The 15,064-nt window shown below is 31.9% G+C and overlaps 1 protein-coding gene across 1 annotated transcript in view; it reads right to left on the bottom strand.

Moving 5' to 3' along the window:
• Ubr1 (ubiquitin protein ligase E3 component n-recognin 1) overlaps positions 1-15,064 on the bottom strand; it is a 160,305-nt gene that overhangs the window by 34,065 nt on the left and 111,176 nt on the right. Inside the window, exons 28-33 of the mRNA XM_005316473.5 lie at positions 12,014-12,100; positions 10,507-10,688; positions 6,985-7,190; positions 5,519-5,612; positions 4,485-4,634; positions 487-584 (exon numbers count right to left, since the gene is read on the bottom strand). Of these exons, the coding sequence (XP_005316530.2) occupies positions 487-584; positions 4,485-4,634; positions 5,519-5,612; positions 6,985-7,190; positions 10,507-10,688; positions 12,014-12,100 (817 nt within the window). The remainder of the gene's footprint in view (positions 1-486; positions 585-4,484; positions 4,635-5,518; positions 5,613-6,984; positions 7,191-10,506; positions 10,689-12,013; positions 12,101-15,064) is intronic.

Below are 15,064 nucleotides of genomic sequence, written 5' to 3'. Positions count from 1 at the left end.
GAGAAAAATAATAACAAAAACAACAAAAAAAATATTGTACTTTGCCTTCTTCATCTTATTGATTCACAGCTGAATAAAGAAAAATACTTTTCTTTGCTAAATTTAAAAACGCCTCTTATACTTTTTTAAGCACAGTGCCTTAATAGCCAACAATTCTCTCAATTATAGCACAGAGAACTTAAGTAACTTGCCCAAGAACAACAGAGCCAGTAAGTGAATCTTGCTGATTAGAATGAGTCTTGGATCTAAGATTTAAATCAGTCAGTCTGACTTTAATCACTGTCTATTCTGCCAGACAGTATGAAAACAACTGCATTAAGAAAATGATATAGACCAAATTTAGTCTTGGCCTTAGAAACCTGTCTTTCATGATATTCAGCGAATTTGTACTTGTGAACTATATTTCACCATAATAATAACTTTTTTTTTTAAAAAATCAATGATTCTGAGACAATTTTCACACAGCTAACATAAATTTAAGCAAACCTTTAGAATGTTTCATATTGTAACCTGATATTCTGGCCAGAATAGTCTGTATCCATCTTGTCAAGGTCAAAAGTTGAGCAACAGCATCTGCATTCTCACTGAAAAAATGACATTTAAGAATTATTTGAAAAATCCACTGGTACCAAATCAATGTAAACAGCCAAACTTGCAGAGTCTTTCCTTGAATAGAGATGGCTATATAAAAATATCAAAATTTCTCCAGATTAACTTTCTAGGTTATAGAAACATGCATTTAAATGATTTTTGGGAAGGAAGGGAATTTAAAAGTACAAAGAGTAAAACAAACACCTCATACTCCTATTACTCAGAAGTAAGAAATGCTAGTAAATGAAAATATCATTCTAATTTCTCAAGTAAAAAACTAAAGACTTTTCTGATTCCCTCACACTCTATTAGCAGTATCACAGTTTTACTTTCTTTTAAAAAAATATTTATTTTTTTCAGTTACAGGTGGACACAATATCTTTATTTTATTTTATTTTCATGTGGTGCTGAGGATTGAACTCAGTGCCTCATGCATGCTAGGCGAGCACTCTACCTCTGAGCCACATCCCCAGCCCCACAGTTTTACTTTCTAACTATCTCAAAAGTTGATCACTTTCTTCTACCTTTATTACTCTAGACCACCTTAGTAGTTCCTAACCTGAACTACTTCAATAGACTTTTAAGTGTTCTTTCTACTCCCATTCCTGTTTTTTTTTCAAGTATGAATTTATCATGTAGCAGCCCAAAGGAGCTTCTAAAACTATAAATTAGATAATGATTCCCTTGTTCAAAATGCCCCAATGTTTTCCCATCATAAGTAAAATTTTAAATTCTGACTTCTTGCCTTAGCTCATCTATGAGTTTACAATTTTATAATCTGGCTCCTCCTTGGTAGTCCATTCCAAGATGTTGTTTTCTTCCTGTGCCTGAACATGCCAGCTACGTTCGTAACTTGGGGCCTTTGCTGTTGATATTGCCTGTGCTTAGAATTTTCTTCTTCCAGACAGCAACATTACTAGTCCTTAACTTCATTCAGATGAACTGTTACCATCTCAGAGATGAGCTCCCTGACAATAGAGTAACTAGCCTTTTTATAGCCCTTTATACCCTACTACATTAGTTTTTTTCATAGAACTTCTCAGTACTCAGCTATTTGTATTTGTTTATTGCCACCCTTTCTTTCATAGAATGTAAATTTCATAAAGGTAGGGATATGATCCAGTGTGCTAAGAACCATGAGGACCAGAAACCATTTTATTAAAAAAGACTACAAAATGGGGCTGGGGTTGTGGCTCAGTGGTAGAGTGTTCGTCAAGCACTGGGTTTGATCCTCAGCACCACATAAAAATAAATAAAATAAAGATATCATGTCCAACTACAACTAAAAAAAGTATTAAAAAAAAAGACTACAAAAGAGGAATCTGTTTATTGAAAGGACAATCTTTTTTTTTTTTTTTTAAATAATCTTGAGTTAAAATATATAGTGAACTGTGCCAAAATTGCACACTAGGGCATGAATTTGACCAAAACATTTTTTGATTCTCAAAAATGAATGATATTATCACTGGTTATAACTAAATTTCTTTTAAAAAATATTAGCATATAGTGGGTGCAGAGATATATATGCCTATAGTCCCAGCTACTCAAGGAGGTTGAGGCAGAAGGATTCCAAGTTTGATGGCAGCCTAGGTAACTTGGCAATACCCTGTCTTAAAATAAAAATAAAGAGTTGGGGAAGTAGCTCAGTGGTAGAGCTCTTGCCTACCAGGTTAAAGACCCTGGGTTCAAGCCTCAGTATCAATCAATAAATCAATCATTCAAAAACTCAGGAGCCAGGCACAGTGGCACATGCCTGTAATTCTAGCAGCTCAGAAGGTTGAGGCAGGAAGATTGCAAGTTCAAAGCCAGCCTTAGTATCTCAGAGAGACTCCCATCTCAAAATATAAAAAGGGCTGGGGATGTGGCTCAGCCATTAAGTGCCTCTGGGTTCAATCCCGGGCAATAAATAAATAAATAAATAAACAAATGAATGAATAAATACATATTCAAAAGGTTAGGGGGGATGTAGCTCAGAGGTAGAGTGCTTGTCTAGCATGTGTGAAGTCCTGAGTTCAATCCTCAGTACCACAAGAAATAAAAAACCTTAGCATATTAGCTTTATTTTTTTGATGAATTCATATTAGATTTTGATTAGATAATGGTTATTAGATAATGAAAATTTAAAAAAATTATTACTTTTGATAAAGTTCTTCATACACTTTTAACTTTATTAATATAATTTTTATTATACTCATACTGGTGTTCTAAAAAAACAGGCAAATAGATGCATCTAATAAAAATGTTATGTACAATTATACATGTCAGATTCTGAGTTAACAAAATTATTATTGACAGTAAGCATTTCAGGGTTCTAAGAGACCTGGTTGTAAAAATCAGTTTTTCTGACTTTTGAAAGGACTGCCCTGAAGCATCCTATTCTTAAAGACATCAAGGAAAGTTGCTGAGTCTTCCTTTAGAGAATTATTTACATGCTTCATAATCCTTATTAAAGGGAACAATAGTGTATTTTTTTTTTTAAGGCTTGTGCAGACTAATAAGATGTTGAAACTAGACTTCTTGTCCTGTCTCAAGGTACATTCACTATTTTTTAATTTTTGTCTTCCAAGTGTATAACTCTGGGAGAAGTAAAAATACTCATAATCTCTAATTCTTTATATCTTTAAATGGAAATAACAGTATCTATTTTCAATACACTACTGTAAGAATTAAATAACATAAGGTAGCAAGCGCTTGGAAGAGTGCCTAGAATACATTAATTACTGAATAAATGAAATAGGGTTTTTTGGATGCAACCTTCTTCCTATATTTCTTTTTTAAATTTTTATTGATTGATTGATTGATTGATTGATTGTAGTTGTAGATGGGCAGAATGCTTTATTTTCTTTGTATATTTTTATGTGGTGCTGAGGATCAAACCCAGTGCCTCAGGCATGCTAGGCAAGTGCTCCTCTATTGAGCTACAGCCCCAGCCCGCTTCTTCCTATATTTCTATCTCCCAACAAATTGGAAGAAGATGAAGATGACAGTTTGTAAACCAGGTTTTCCAAAGACATGGAATAGTAGATATACAGCAACTATTACTTGACTCTGCCTGCCATACATATCACTTCTTAACATTTTTTGCTATGGAAACATGTTAAAGGTGGTTTTGTTGTTGTTGGTTGGTGTTCTGTAGTACTGGGGATCAAACACAGGCCCTCAGACTTAGGAAAAGCACTTTACCATTGAGCTGCATCCCTAGCCCAAAGGTGATTTTTTTAAACAACAAACCATTTCCTTTAGCAGAACTTGGGTTTATTATTACAAAATCACTGAAAAGAACCCAACAAGTATGAATAGTACTGTTATTATTAAATGAAAAGTGAGAATATAAAAATAGTTAAGAAACCCAGTTGTCATTAAAAAATGAATATTTGTTGTAATCCCATTTACAGGTTATCAGAATACAGAAATTTTGAAGTCCTAAAGGCTCACCTATTATCGAAACATATACAATGAGTGTTTTTATTATTAGCTTTTCTCCCAGATGTCTAAAACCATAGCATTTGAATTAAAAAAAAAAACAGAATTAGAAAAATAATACAAAGACCTTTAGAGCTACAGAAGTTCAGATAGCAAGTAATGAAAATAATGAATTTTTTCACATCTTTTCTCCTGTGAGTGTTAAGGCAGAGAACAGAGTTCTATTGTAATGTTGACTGGAAGATATACGCACAACATCCTGATTTAAGTAAATGAATATTCCAGTTATCTTAAAGACCAAAAAATGGAGCTTTTAATTTTATTTTAAAATATGATTTAAGTTATGAAATAAAACACACTCATTTCTTTAAAGAGTAAAAAAGAAACTAATAATCTAACAAAACAGGCATAAATTAAAAGATTAAATATAGGTTTTAAAAAAATTAACCAAAACATAAATTAAAATATACCTGTTTATTTTCTGAGATTGTAAAGGAATAATGGGAATCACAGTATTGCACAGAGATTTGCAAAGAGGGCAAAGATATTCTCCACTCTCCAAGTCAAAAAGGTCAACATGAATGCGCTGCTGAGAGCTCAGCTGTACAGCTTCAAAATACCTGCAAAATTCCAAAGACACGTGTACTTTTAGAACTTGCTTTAATCCAAGTACAAAGATCTGAAAAATTTGCTCCAGTAAACATCTTTAGAACTTATGTACATTGCTTCTCAGCTTTTTAACTAAGATCAAGTGTAAAACTTATATACAAAAAATACACATTAAATTATGAAATAAATAGGATTCCCACTTTTTGGGGACAAATTGGAAAATTTATCATGGCAGATATAAATTTATAATAAAATTAATTTACTGAATCATAACTTGTCTCCTATCAACAGCAATGTTGACATATGTGTTTGCAGGGACCAACTACAATAGTGAGGGCTATCATAGAAAAATTTTATATTTTAATTAAATACCAAGTGGGTAAACTATTAAACAAAAGATTTCTCAGGAATTGCATTTTTAAATTTTTATCTTTTTTTGACATAAAACTAGACTTCTTGTCCTGTCTCAAGGTACTTTCACCGTTTTTGAGATTTTTAAAAATGAGGATTACTATTATTTTTATGTGAATACTGATGAACAATGTGACTATTGATTAGTTTGTGGAAAGCAAACAGAGGGAGTAAGGAACACTTTAATTTTTTTTTTTTTTAAGCAGCACTGGACATTGAACCCAGGGCTTTCTGCATGCTGAACACATGTTCTACCTGAATTATATCTAGTCCCTGAAAATCTTAAATTGAGAGCTTTATAAAATATTTTCCACGGCTTATATAACAATTAGTATCATGCAAACAGAATTAGTAATTAAAACTGTTTGAATTATTCCAATAAGAAAAAAGGAAAGAAGACATGAGAAAACATGCCTTTTTGTGGCCTGAAGTGAACTTCACTGTTCCTAGTCTCTTTCAAGAACATGTCAGAGGAACAACTTACTTCTGCCAGCATACTGCATGCATTACATGGCCACAGCTTCCTGTGTAAGTTCCATAGGCCAAGTCAGGATCCATGAAAAGTGGGTCTAGGGTTTCTGGTTCAGAAACACAAAAGGAAGAGTTATGAATGCATCTCTTCCAAGATTATAACAAAGGAATGGGGGTTGGGGAAGAAAGAGAGGTCATCAGGTCTAAAATTCTAATCACAAACTTTCACTTCTTAAAAATATCCAAGTATCACAATATTATGAAAGGAGGATATATATTATTAATAGTAAAACAGAGGTAAATATAAAACAAGACTATCAGGTATGATTCTAAAATCAGTGCAGATTAATAAAAACTCAACCTTTTGTTTACATTTTAATTTTGAACATTAGGTTTAAGCTTCATTAGCTTAGTCACTGCAATGATATTCTGATTTAAGATCAATTTTCCTTTGCAATTTTAAAGACTAATTTGAATAGATGATGATTTTAAGGGATATTGAGGGGTATTATAATCTAGCAGAAAAAAGCAGACTTTGGGCAAGTTACTTAACTTCTCTGTGCCTCAGTTCCCTCATCTGCAAAATGGGACCAATACTGGTAACTAACTCACAGGGTTGTTGTGAGGATTAAGTAAGTACATACACATAAAGCACTTAATTAGAACCTGACACACATTAAATATTCAATTAATATTAGCTTTTATTATCATTATTATGTCAAAGGTATTTAAAAAAATAAAGCACCTAACTCCTGATGTGATATAAGAAATGTAACACATTACCTAATTATTATTCTTAACCAGGTACATGTTTAACATTAATCAAATCATGAGGCAACAATAAGATAAATTCACAATCCAAAATACTACACAAGACAATTGGCCTACATTCCTCAAACAATTAGCATGAACAAAACAAAACAAAGCAAGAGATTATTCTAGATTAAAACAGACTACAAAAAACTTGACCAAAGTAACACATGAGACATGTTTGGATCCCGAGTGGGGAAAAACAAAATCCACCTACTGAAGACATTCTAAGAAAAGTTGAAGAAATACGTATTTTATATTAGATGCTATATTCCTGAATTATTATTAACTTTCTTTAGTATGATAATGGTATGATAGATATATAGTAGAGTGTCTTTAGTTTTAGAAAATACATGCAGAAAAGCTTAGGGATGACATGTCAAAATGCCTACAACCTATTTTTAAATGTTCAGCAAGAAGAAAAATAAAATAAAAACCAGAGATAGAATGAACAATGTGGTCAAGTGCTAATAAAAATTAAAATAAAAAAAAAAAGAAAAGCAGCCAACATGGCATGTAAAAACCTATTTTACATGTGGATAAATTGTAATATAACCAAATAAAACTAAATACAACCTCACTCCCAAACTTCATTCAAAGAGTATTTTTTTCTAATTGCATAGATATGAAAAGAAATGCTCAAAAAGATATTAATTAAATAATACATACCACCTGGGAGTTCTATGGGTTTTCCCCTGTGCTGTGTTAAGGCGGTAGATTTCTGGACACAGGCCGATAATACCATGGCATTATTTTCTATTTTCACCTCTTGTTCTTCTTGGCAGAGGATGCATGTCAGCACCTCCTTTTCAGTAACAGTTGGACCCCGTTTAGGACCCAAAGCAATTCTAGAGTAGTCACTGACTGCTGGGGTGCTACCAAAAGAAACGACCAGAAATGAGGACATATGTTTTGGTCACTTGTCTTTATACTTTGGTAGATTTTAAGTAAATGTAGGTAAAAGCTTTAAAAATAAAAATAAAAATGATATCTAGGAATATTATCTTCAAAGCTTCCCCCTAATATTTCTGGCTTTAATTAATTGATTTTCTTATTAGAAATTACAGTTTGTGATGCTAAGTGCAAAAAAAGCAGATCATGAAATAGCATATATATTTAATTTATTATACCAACAAATTGGATTATGTCTTTTTTTAAATATAAAAGTAATGCATGGCTGGGGATGTGGCTCAAGCGGTAGCGCGCTCGCCTGGCATGCGTGTGGCCCGGGTTTGATCCTCAGCACCACATACAAAGATGTTGTGTCCACCGAAAACTAAAATAAATAAATAAATATTAAAAAAAAAAAAAGTAATGCATACTTATTGATAAATTTTGGAACATCTAGACAAAAAGCTCTATAATTAAGAAAAAAAAGATGTAGGAAATCTTCCTATATACTCCTACAACCTAGCAATAACCACTAGTAACCCTGCATATTTTTTTTGCTTTCAGAAACATTTATAAAATATATTTGATATAATAAGATTATATTACATATACAGATTTACTTATATCTTGTTTTATTCATTTACAAAATTTTTTGTCATTTTCTCCTGAGATTAAAATTTCTTCAGAAACATTTTTAAATGGCTACATAGTATTCTTTTACTATTTGTGACACAGTAGTTTTTTTAATTCCCTCTCATTAGGCATTTAGGCTTCTATTTCTATTTTGGTAGGTGTTAAAATTAAAAAACTTACATCTTAATGATGTAGCTATACTTAGGATTTACTCTTAATGGGCTAGCAAATCTTAGAATCTACTAATGTGTGCAATAATCATATATAAAAAAGAGAAAACATTTATAAATACTGATTATGATACTAAGCACTATTTCAAATACTATAATTATGTTTACTCAATCGGTACAACAATTCTGTGAGGTAGGTATTACAATTACCTTCAATTTTCAGAGGAAAAAGCTGAGGCCTAGAGACAGTGAAGAGAAAGACCCTGTAATTCATCACCAGTAAATAGCAGGACCAGTATTTAACCTGTGAGGCCATGTTCTGAACTATACTGCAATATTATCTGTTCAAGAAGCTCTATGAAATATAGTGTATCATTTGGCAAACTAGAAATAAATGTTCACCTACATAAATGAGCTTACACGATATGCAATATTATGCAGTTTGTAAAACGTAGTTCTCAATAGGTGTGGTACCACCTTCTAGGAAGCATTTGGTAATAAATACATAGTGGAGATTTGCTTTTTGGTTGTCATAGGCTAGTAAGCACAGTATGCTAAGTATCCTGTAATCTGTGGAACAGTCTTGCATGAAAAAAATGGCCGCCCAAATGCTTCAACTGAGAAACACTAAGCTCACTGTGTATGAAAGAACACATACATATCTTCAAAACAATGAAGTGAAAATAGAATATTGCAAGATGTACATATAATATAATTTATGCAACTAAAATAAAAGGCTGAATGACAATATAGAATTCCTACGGTTATACATATTTTTATGTAATAACAGTAAAAATTCTGACAAAAATATATAAAATTTATAAGCAGATGAATATCTAAGGAAGAACAGAAAGTTATCCAGGATTTGAGCTGGTACTCAAATGGAACTTCAGCTTTATCTCTGATATTTTTAAAAGGAAAATGTATTAATGCAACTATGTAATTAAAGTTGTGACTTTTGAATAAGAAAAGACTACAGATACAAAAAACTAAAGCTCTAAAAGATCGTTATATCTGTCTACATGTAGACTTCTTTATGGCTAAATTTCATAATTAATGTTAAAGAAATAGGAACAAAACATGTGAAATAAAATTTAAAGAACTATACATCAAAAAGACAAGAGCAAAGAATTCAAAGGATAACAATAGGCAATTTGTAGAAGATAAAACATAAAAGGTGAATAATCATATGAGATTATATTAGCTCAACCTAATACTACTAATAAGGAAAATTTAGTCAACATATGTTTTTTGTTTTGTTTTGGTGGTGCTGAGGATCAAAACCAGAACCTTGCATATGCTAAGGAAGCATTCTACATCTGAGCTACATTTCTAGCCCATAAATTTTAAATTTTGATAATGCCAGATATTTTCAAGTAGTGATAATAAGTATTGGTAAGAATGAAGTAAACAGGCATGCTCATACACTGTTAGATGTATAAACTGGGAGAGTCAGTTTGAAGGGATTGTGGTCATATCTATTAAAACTTTGACCCATATCTTTCCTTTTTTGAATTTTACCATTGAGAATTATTTGCACAAATGCACAAGGAGACTCATACAAAAAATTTCTGACCAATTATAATGAGGGATAAGGGAAACAAATAAATGTCCAAAATCTGATAAAATATTGTACATCTGTGCCATGGCAGACTATGCAGCAGTCATGAAGAATGATATAGAATTCACACTAGAGATCTATATGTACTAATGTGAAAAGATTTATAAGATACTGAGAAAGCAAAGAATAGAATAAAATATATGCTAAAATAAAAACAAATCACTAAAAAAACACATTAAAAATACAAGACATATCTCATTTTTATTTATTTTATTTAATTTAGTTAAGGTGCCATTATTGAACTTGGGGCTTCATATGTACTAGACAAAAGCTCTACCACTGACCTCTATGTCACCAGCTCCCTTTTAATTTTTAACTTTAAAATAGCCATTATTCATTATGGTCTTCATTAGCATTCTCAGCTTCCTGATTATTGACCTATTACACAGAATACAATGTGTCTACTGCTACTGAAAACATACAATTTCCTAAAATTACCCATAACACATGTTGTTTTAAATAAGAGTGAAGGTTTGTTTTTAAAAATAGGCAATTTGTAGAAGATAAATTTTAAATATTTATCTTCTACAAATTGCCTATTTGGGGTATTTTCAATATTTAAAATTTCTTGGAATACTTTTTCAAAGTACTATCATTTTTCCTTCTCCCTCTTCTCACTATGTATCATATAACATCCCACAAGGCATGGCTCAAAAGATTATCCAATATCCCTCAATATGTAATCAATATATAAATGTGTATCTAAGAATGCCCATGCTTGTATGGTAACAGGATAACAGGGGTTGATTTCTATTTTTACTGTTCCCATTTCTGTCTTTTCCATTATTATAAAATATGTTTTGGAAAATCATGATTTAAAGTGAGTATTTAATTTTATTTCCAAAAGTTGTTAACTTTTATTTTGCTTTGTTTTACCTCTCTTCTTCCATATTGGAGTCTTCTTTCCCAGGCATTTCTGATGTATTGTCATACATGAGTTTGTGAGTTTCAATGAAGTTCTTCTGTAAGGCAGACATCTGAGCCATGATCTTCTGGCGGTGTAGCCTAGCAGCTTCAGCTTTTCTTTTTCGTTCTGCTTTCTCTTTATCGTGAGTAATCTGAATATTAAGAAATCACAACAGCAGTTAAGATCTACTATTAAAAATTTACATACAGGCTGAACATCCCTTATATAAAATGGTTGGGACCAAAAATGTTCCAGATTTAAGATATTTTGAATTTTGGGATACTGCAAAGACTTCATCAATTAAGCATTCCTAATCTGAATTCTGAAATGCTCCAAAGTTTTGGATTTCAGATTTTTGAATTAGAAACGCTCAATATGTACACTGTTCAGTGACAAAATTTTTTTCTTTCTTTTTTTAAAATATCTTTATTTTACTTTTATGTGGTGCTGAGGATTGACCCCAGAGCCTCACACATGGTAGGTGAACGCTTTACCTCTGAGCCACAACCCCTACCGGGTCGAAAAATTTCTTAAGAGTAAGATTCTGAAAAACTTAGTAACTAAAAGGTCTACTTTCAATTTAATGTTTCAAAATTAACATCATTACTTCAACTTTTCTTCTGTTATTACTTCATTTATTCAATAATTTAATGTAAAAGGCCAAGGCCAAGTACCTTAATTATTCAATAAACTGCGTTTGATGTTCAACGCAGGCACATCAATAGATGAAATAAAATTTTAAAACCATTTGTCAAACAATCAATGAAATTTAAACAATTTAAACCAATTTAATGTCTAACACTTCTAAATGCATTGTTATGACCGAAAACTTTAACAGTATTACTGAGATGTATTTGGTACCTTTTGATTTTCTATTTTAACTTAAATCCAGTGTGCTTTTCTTTTAGGAAGGACAGTTAATAACCACAAATAAAGATACTCTAATAATTTAATGACCTAAACATTATTACATTTTATTGAGTAGAAGATGTACCACTACCTTATATTCCTCCAATGAATGTATACTGGTAATTAAATCATGAGATGTCACTGACTGTGATGTATATCCTACTTTTAAACATTAAAAAAAAAATTTTTTTGTATTAGGGATTGAACCACTAAGCTTTTGTTTTTATTTTGAGACAGGGTCTCAATAAGTTGCTAAGCCTAACTTGTGATCCTGCAACCTCAGCCTTCCAAATCACTAGAATTACAAACATGTATCACTGTGCCTGGCTAAAATATTTTTTAAATTAATAAAATATGGCATTTCTTGTAGAATTCCACTGTACATCAAGTTTCTCTGCTTTTGTAAAATAAATAAATTATACTGAATAAATATCTGTCAAGTTCAGAATAAATAAAAGTTGGACAGATCTTACATACATACATACAATAAACAGGTTCCTCCTAACAAAAAGAAGTAACTTCTTGTTCAAAGACAGAACAATGTCACTATTGTTACAGTGTTGTTACCTCATCATTCTTAATAGATTCCAATCCTGAAGTAGTTGCTATAATTAAACAAGATTTTTCTCTTAATCGCTTCACTGTGTCAAACATCTGTAAGAAAACCAACAAAAAATACAAGATTTGGTTAAACTGACCAAAAGGATTAAAAAAAAAAATTCTAATCTTATTTAGTTATCATGTCTCTAAATGTCTTGAATTTAAGCTATTTAGATTTATGGGGGGGGGGGGGAGAATGACCCTAAAAATCACTTGGCCAATGAGCAATCAGCTGAGTAAGTCATTTGTAATAAACCAGCTGATTCAGTCTGTACCTGTGACCAAGCTTCTGTTGGCTTTAATAAAATTTGCCAGGAAAAATTTTTTTAATTTAAAACAACTTTTTTTTTTTTTTTTTTTTAAATATGGGCTGTGTTGCCCAGACTAGTCCCAAATTTATGTGCTCAAGCTACCATCCTACCTTAGTCTCAGGAATAACTATGGCAACAAATGGTATACACCACAACCCCAGGCTTAATATATAACATTTTTATTCTTTTTTTTCTTTTTGGCCATATTAGGGATTTGGTGCATGCTCAGCAAGTACTTTACCACTAAACTATATATATTCTCAGCTCTTTTGAAAATTTTCAGACAGCATCTCACTATGTTGCCCAGGTTGGCTTTGAACTTGCAATCCTCCTGCCTCAACCTCTCAAGCAGCTGGGAGCAAATGCATGCCACCATTCCTTGCTAAAATAATATTTCTAATGCAAAGAGATAAATAAAGGCAAAGATATGAAATGAAAAGTCAAACACCCATTCTTGACCACAATCCTTATCTCTGAAAGCAATTACTAAAATAAAGATAATTATTTGTTTCTTGGGAAAAAAAAATCACTAGAATACAGTATGTCTGGGGGGAGTATACCTTAGTGATAGACCTGTGTGCTTAGCATGCCTGAGGGCCTAGCTTCAATCCCTAGCAGCAGCAGCAGCAGCAGCAAGAACAACAAGAACAATAACAAAATGAATTGAATAGGTCCTTCATACCTATTGGTCCCATATCCATGGATTCAACCAATCACAGATCAAATATATTTGGGAAAAAAAAAAAAACTGCATCTGTACTGAACATGTTCAGACTTTTTTCATGTCCTTATTCCCTAAACAATTTAACCATTTACATAGTTACATGGCATTGGGAGATATAAGTAATCTAAAGATGATTTAAAATATATGGAAAGGTGTGTATAGGTTATATGCCAATACTTATGCATTTTGAAAAAATATTTATTTTTTAGGTGTAGATGAACACAACACAATGCCTTTATTTTCTTTTTTAATGTGGTGCTGAGGATCGAACCCAGTCCCGCCCGTGCTAGGCAAGCACTCTACCACTGAGCCATAATCCCAGCCCAATACTTATGCATTTTAAAAAATATTTTTAATTGCAGATGGACACAATACCTTTATTATTTTATTTATTTATTTTTATGTGGTGCTGAGGATCAAACTCTGTGCCTTACAAGTGCTAGGCAAGTGCTCTACCACTGAGCTACAACCCTAGCCCCATACTTATGCATTTTATTTTTTTATTGATTTTATTATTTTTTTTAAAATACACAAAAGCAGTGGAATGCATTGCAATTCTTATTACACATATAGAGCACAATTTTTCAGAACTTGGTATCCAGAGATTGGGTAGGATGGAGAGGAAGGGGTTACTGAGGGACAACTGTACACAAGAGTCATACATCACTTTACAGGGATATGTTCTGAGAAATGTGCTGAGTGATTTCATTATTATGTGAATATCACAGAGTACACTTATACAAAGTAAGAGAGCCATGATGTAACTAGGCAATAAAATTTTATGGGATAACTATCTTTATGTAGTCTGTTGTTGAATGAACCGTTATGTGGCATATGACTATATATCTTTATATCTATAATACTCACAAAAGAGATCCTACTATATATACTATTTCATACTCCCATTTTGTACTTGATCATTTATCTTTGGAGACATTTCCACAACAGTATATACAGATGTATGTACATGCATCTATCTATCTATTGATCGATCAATACTAGGAATTGAATCCAGGGGTACTTATTCACTGAACCACATCCCCAACCCTTTTTTATATTTTATTTAGAGACAGGGTCTCACTGAGTTGCTTAGAGCCTCACTAATTTGCCAAGGCTTTGAACTCATGATCCTCCTGCCACAGCCTCCCAAGCTACTGGGATTATAGGTGGTGTGCTACCACACAGGACTACCTCACTATTTTTAACAAATGTCTATGTTTTGGCAATAGGATGATATATCCATAAAACAATTTTATACCTTGAAGAAGACTTAGTCTCATTAGGAAAAACTTCCCACAAGGAACACTCACAATACAGATTCATAATAAACACCTGGGTAAGATATCTGATTTTTTTTTTCCTAAAAGCAGATTTTTACATATTTTGGTAATGAACTCTGAAGAAAATAAATTTGGGGGAATAGATATCCAATTTCCAACACTATGTCTACTGCATATGAATTGGACTAAATAACAGTTCAATCTACTTTCTAAATAAAGGTGGGATCATTATCAACTTCTTTTGCTTTCTGTTTTGATTTTATTTAAAAAAATAATTATACTGGTAAATTTAACACAAATACTAAATATTCGTGCAATCTACTTCAAGAGAAATCTTAGTAAGGTCATTATCTTCTAGTTACATATCTTATTATATCAACTTCTTTTAAAGATTATGTCTAATTAAGTAGAAAAATAATTTTGTAGGGTTGGGATAATGTTTCTCAGCAGTAGAGCACTTGCCTAGCATGTGTGAAGCCCTCAACCCCAGCACAATTAGAGGAGGAAAAAAAATAGAAAAAAGTACATATCAGTACAATGATTTCCAATTGATGAGAATTTAGGAAATTATTTCCTTTTCTGTATATTCTAATTATCAAAATAACACTAGCTGTAAACATCAGAATGAATACAGTAAACAAAGAAGCTCCATAATCCGGGATTAGAGGAGAATGTCGTATTAAATGTTATTAAATTAACATTT

This window comes from Ictidomys tridecemlineatus, chromosome 5, assembly GCF_052094955.1.
Source record: "Ictidomys tridecemlineatus isolate mIctTri1 chromosome 5, mIctTri1.hap1, whole genome shotgun sequence".
NCBI lineage: Eukaryota > Metazoa > Chordata > Mammalia > Rodentia > Sciuridae > Ictidomys > Ictidomys tridecemlineatus.
This window is presented reverse-complemented; position numbering and strand designations above follow the sequence as displayed.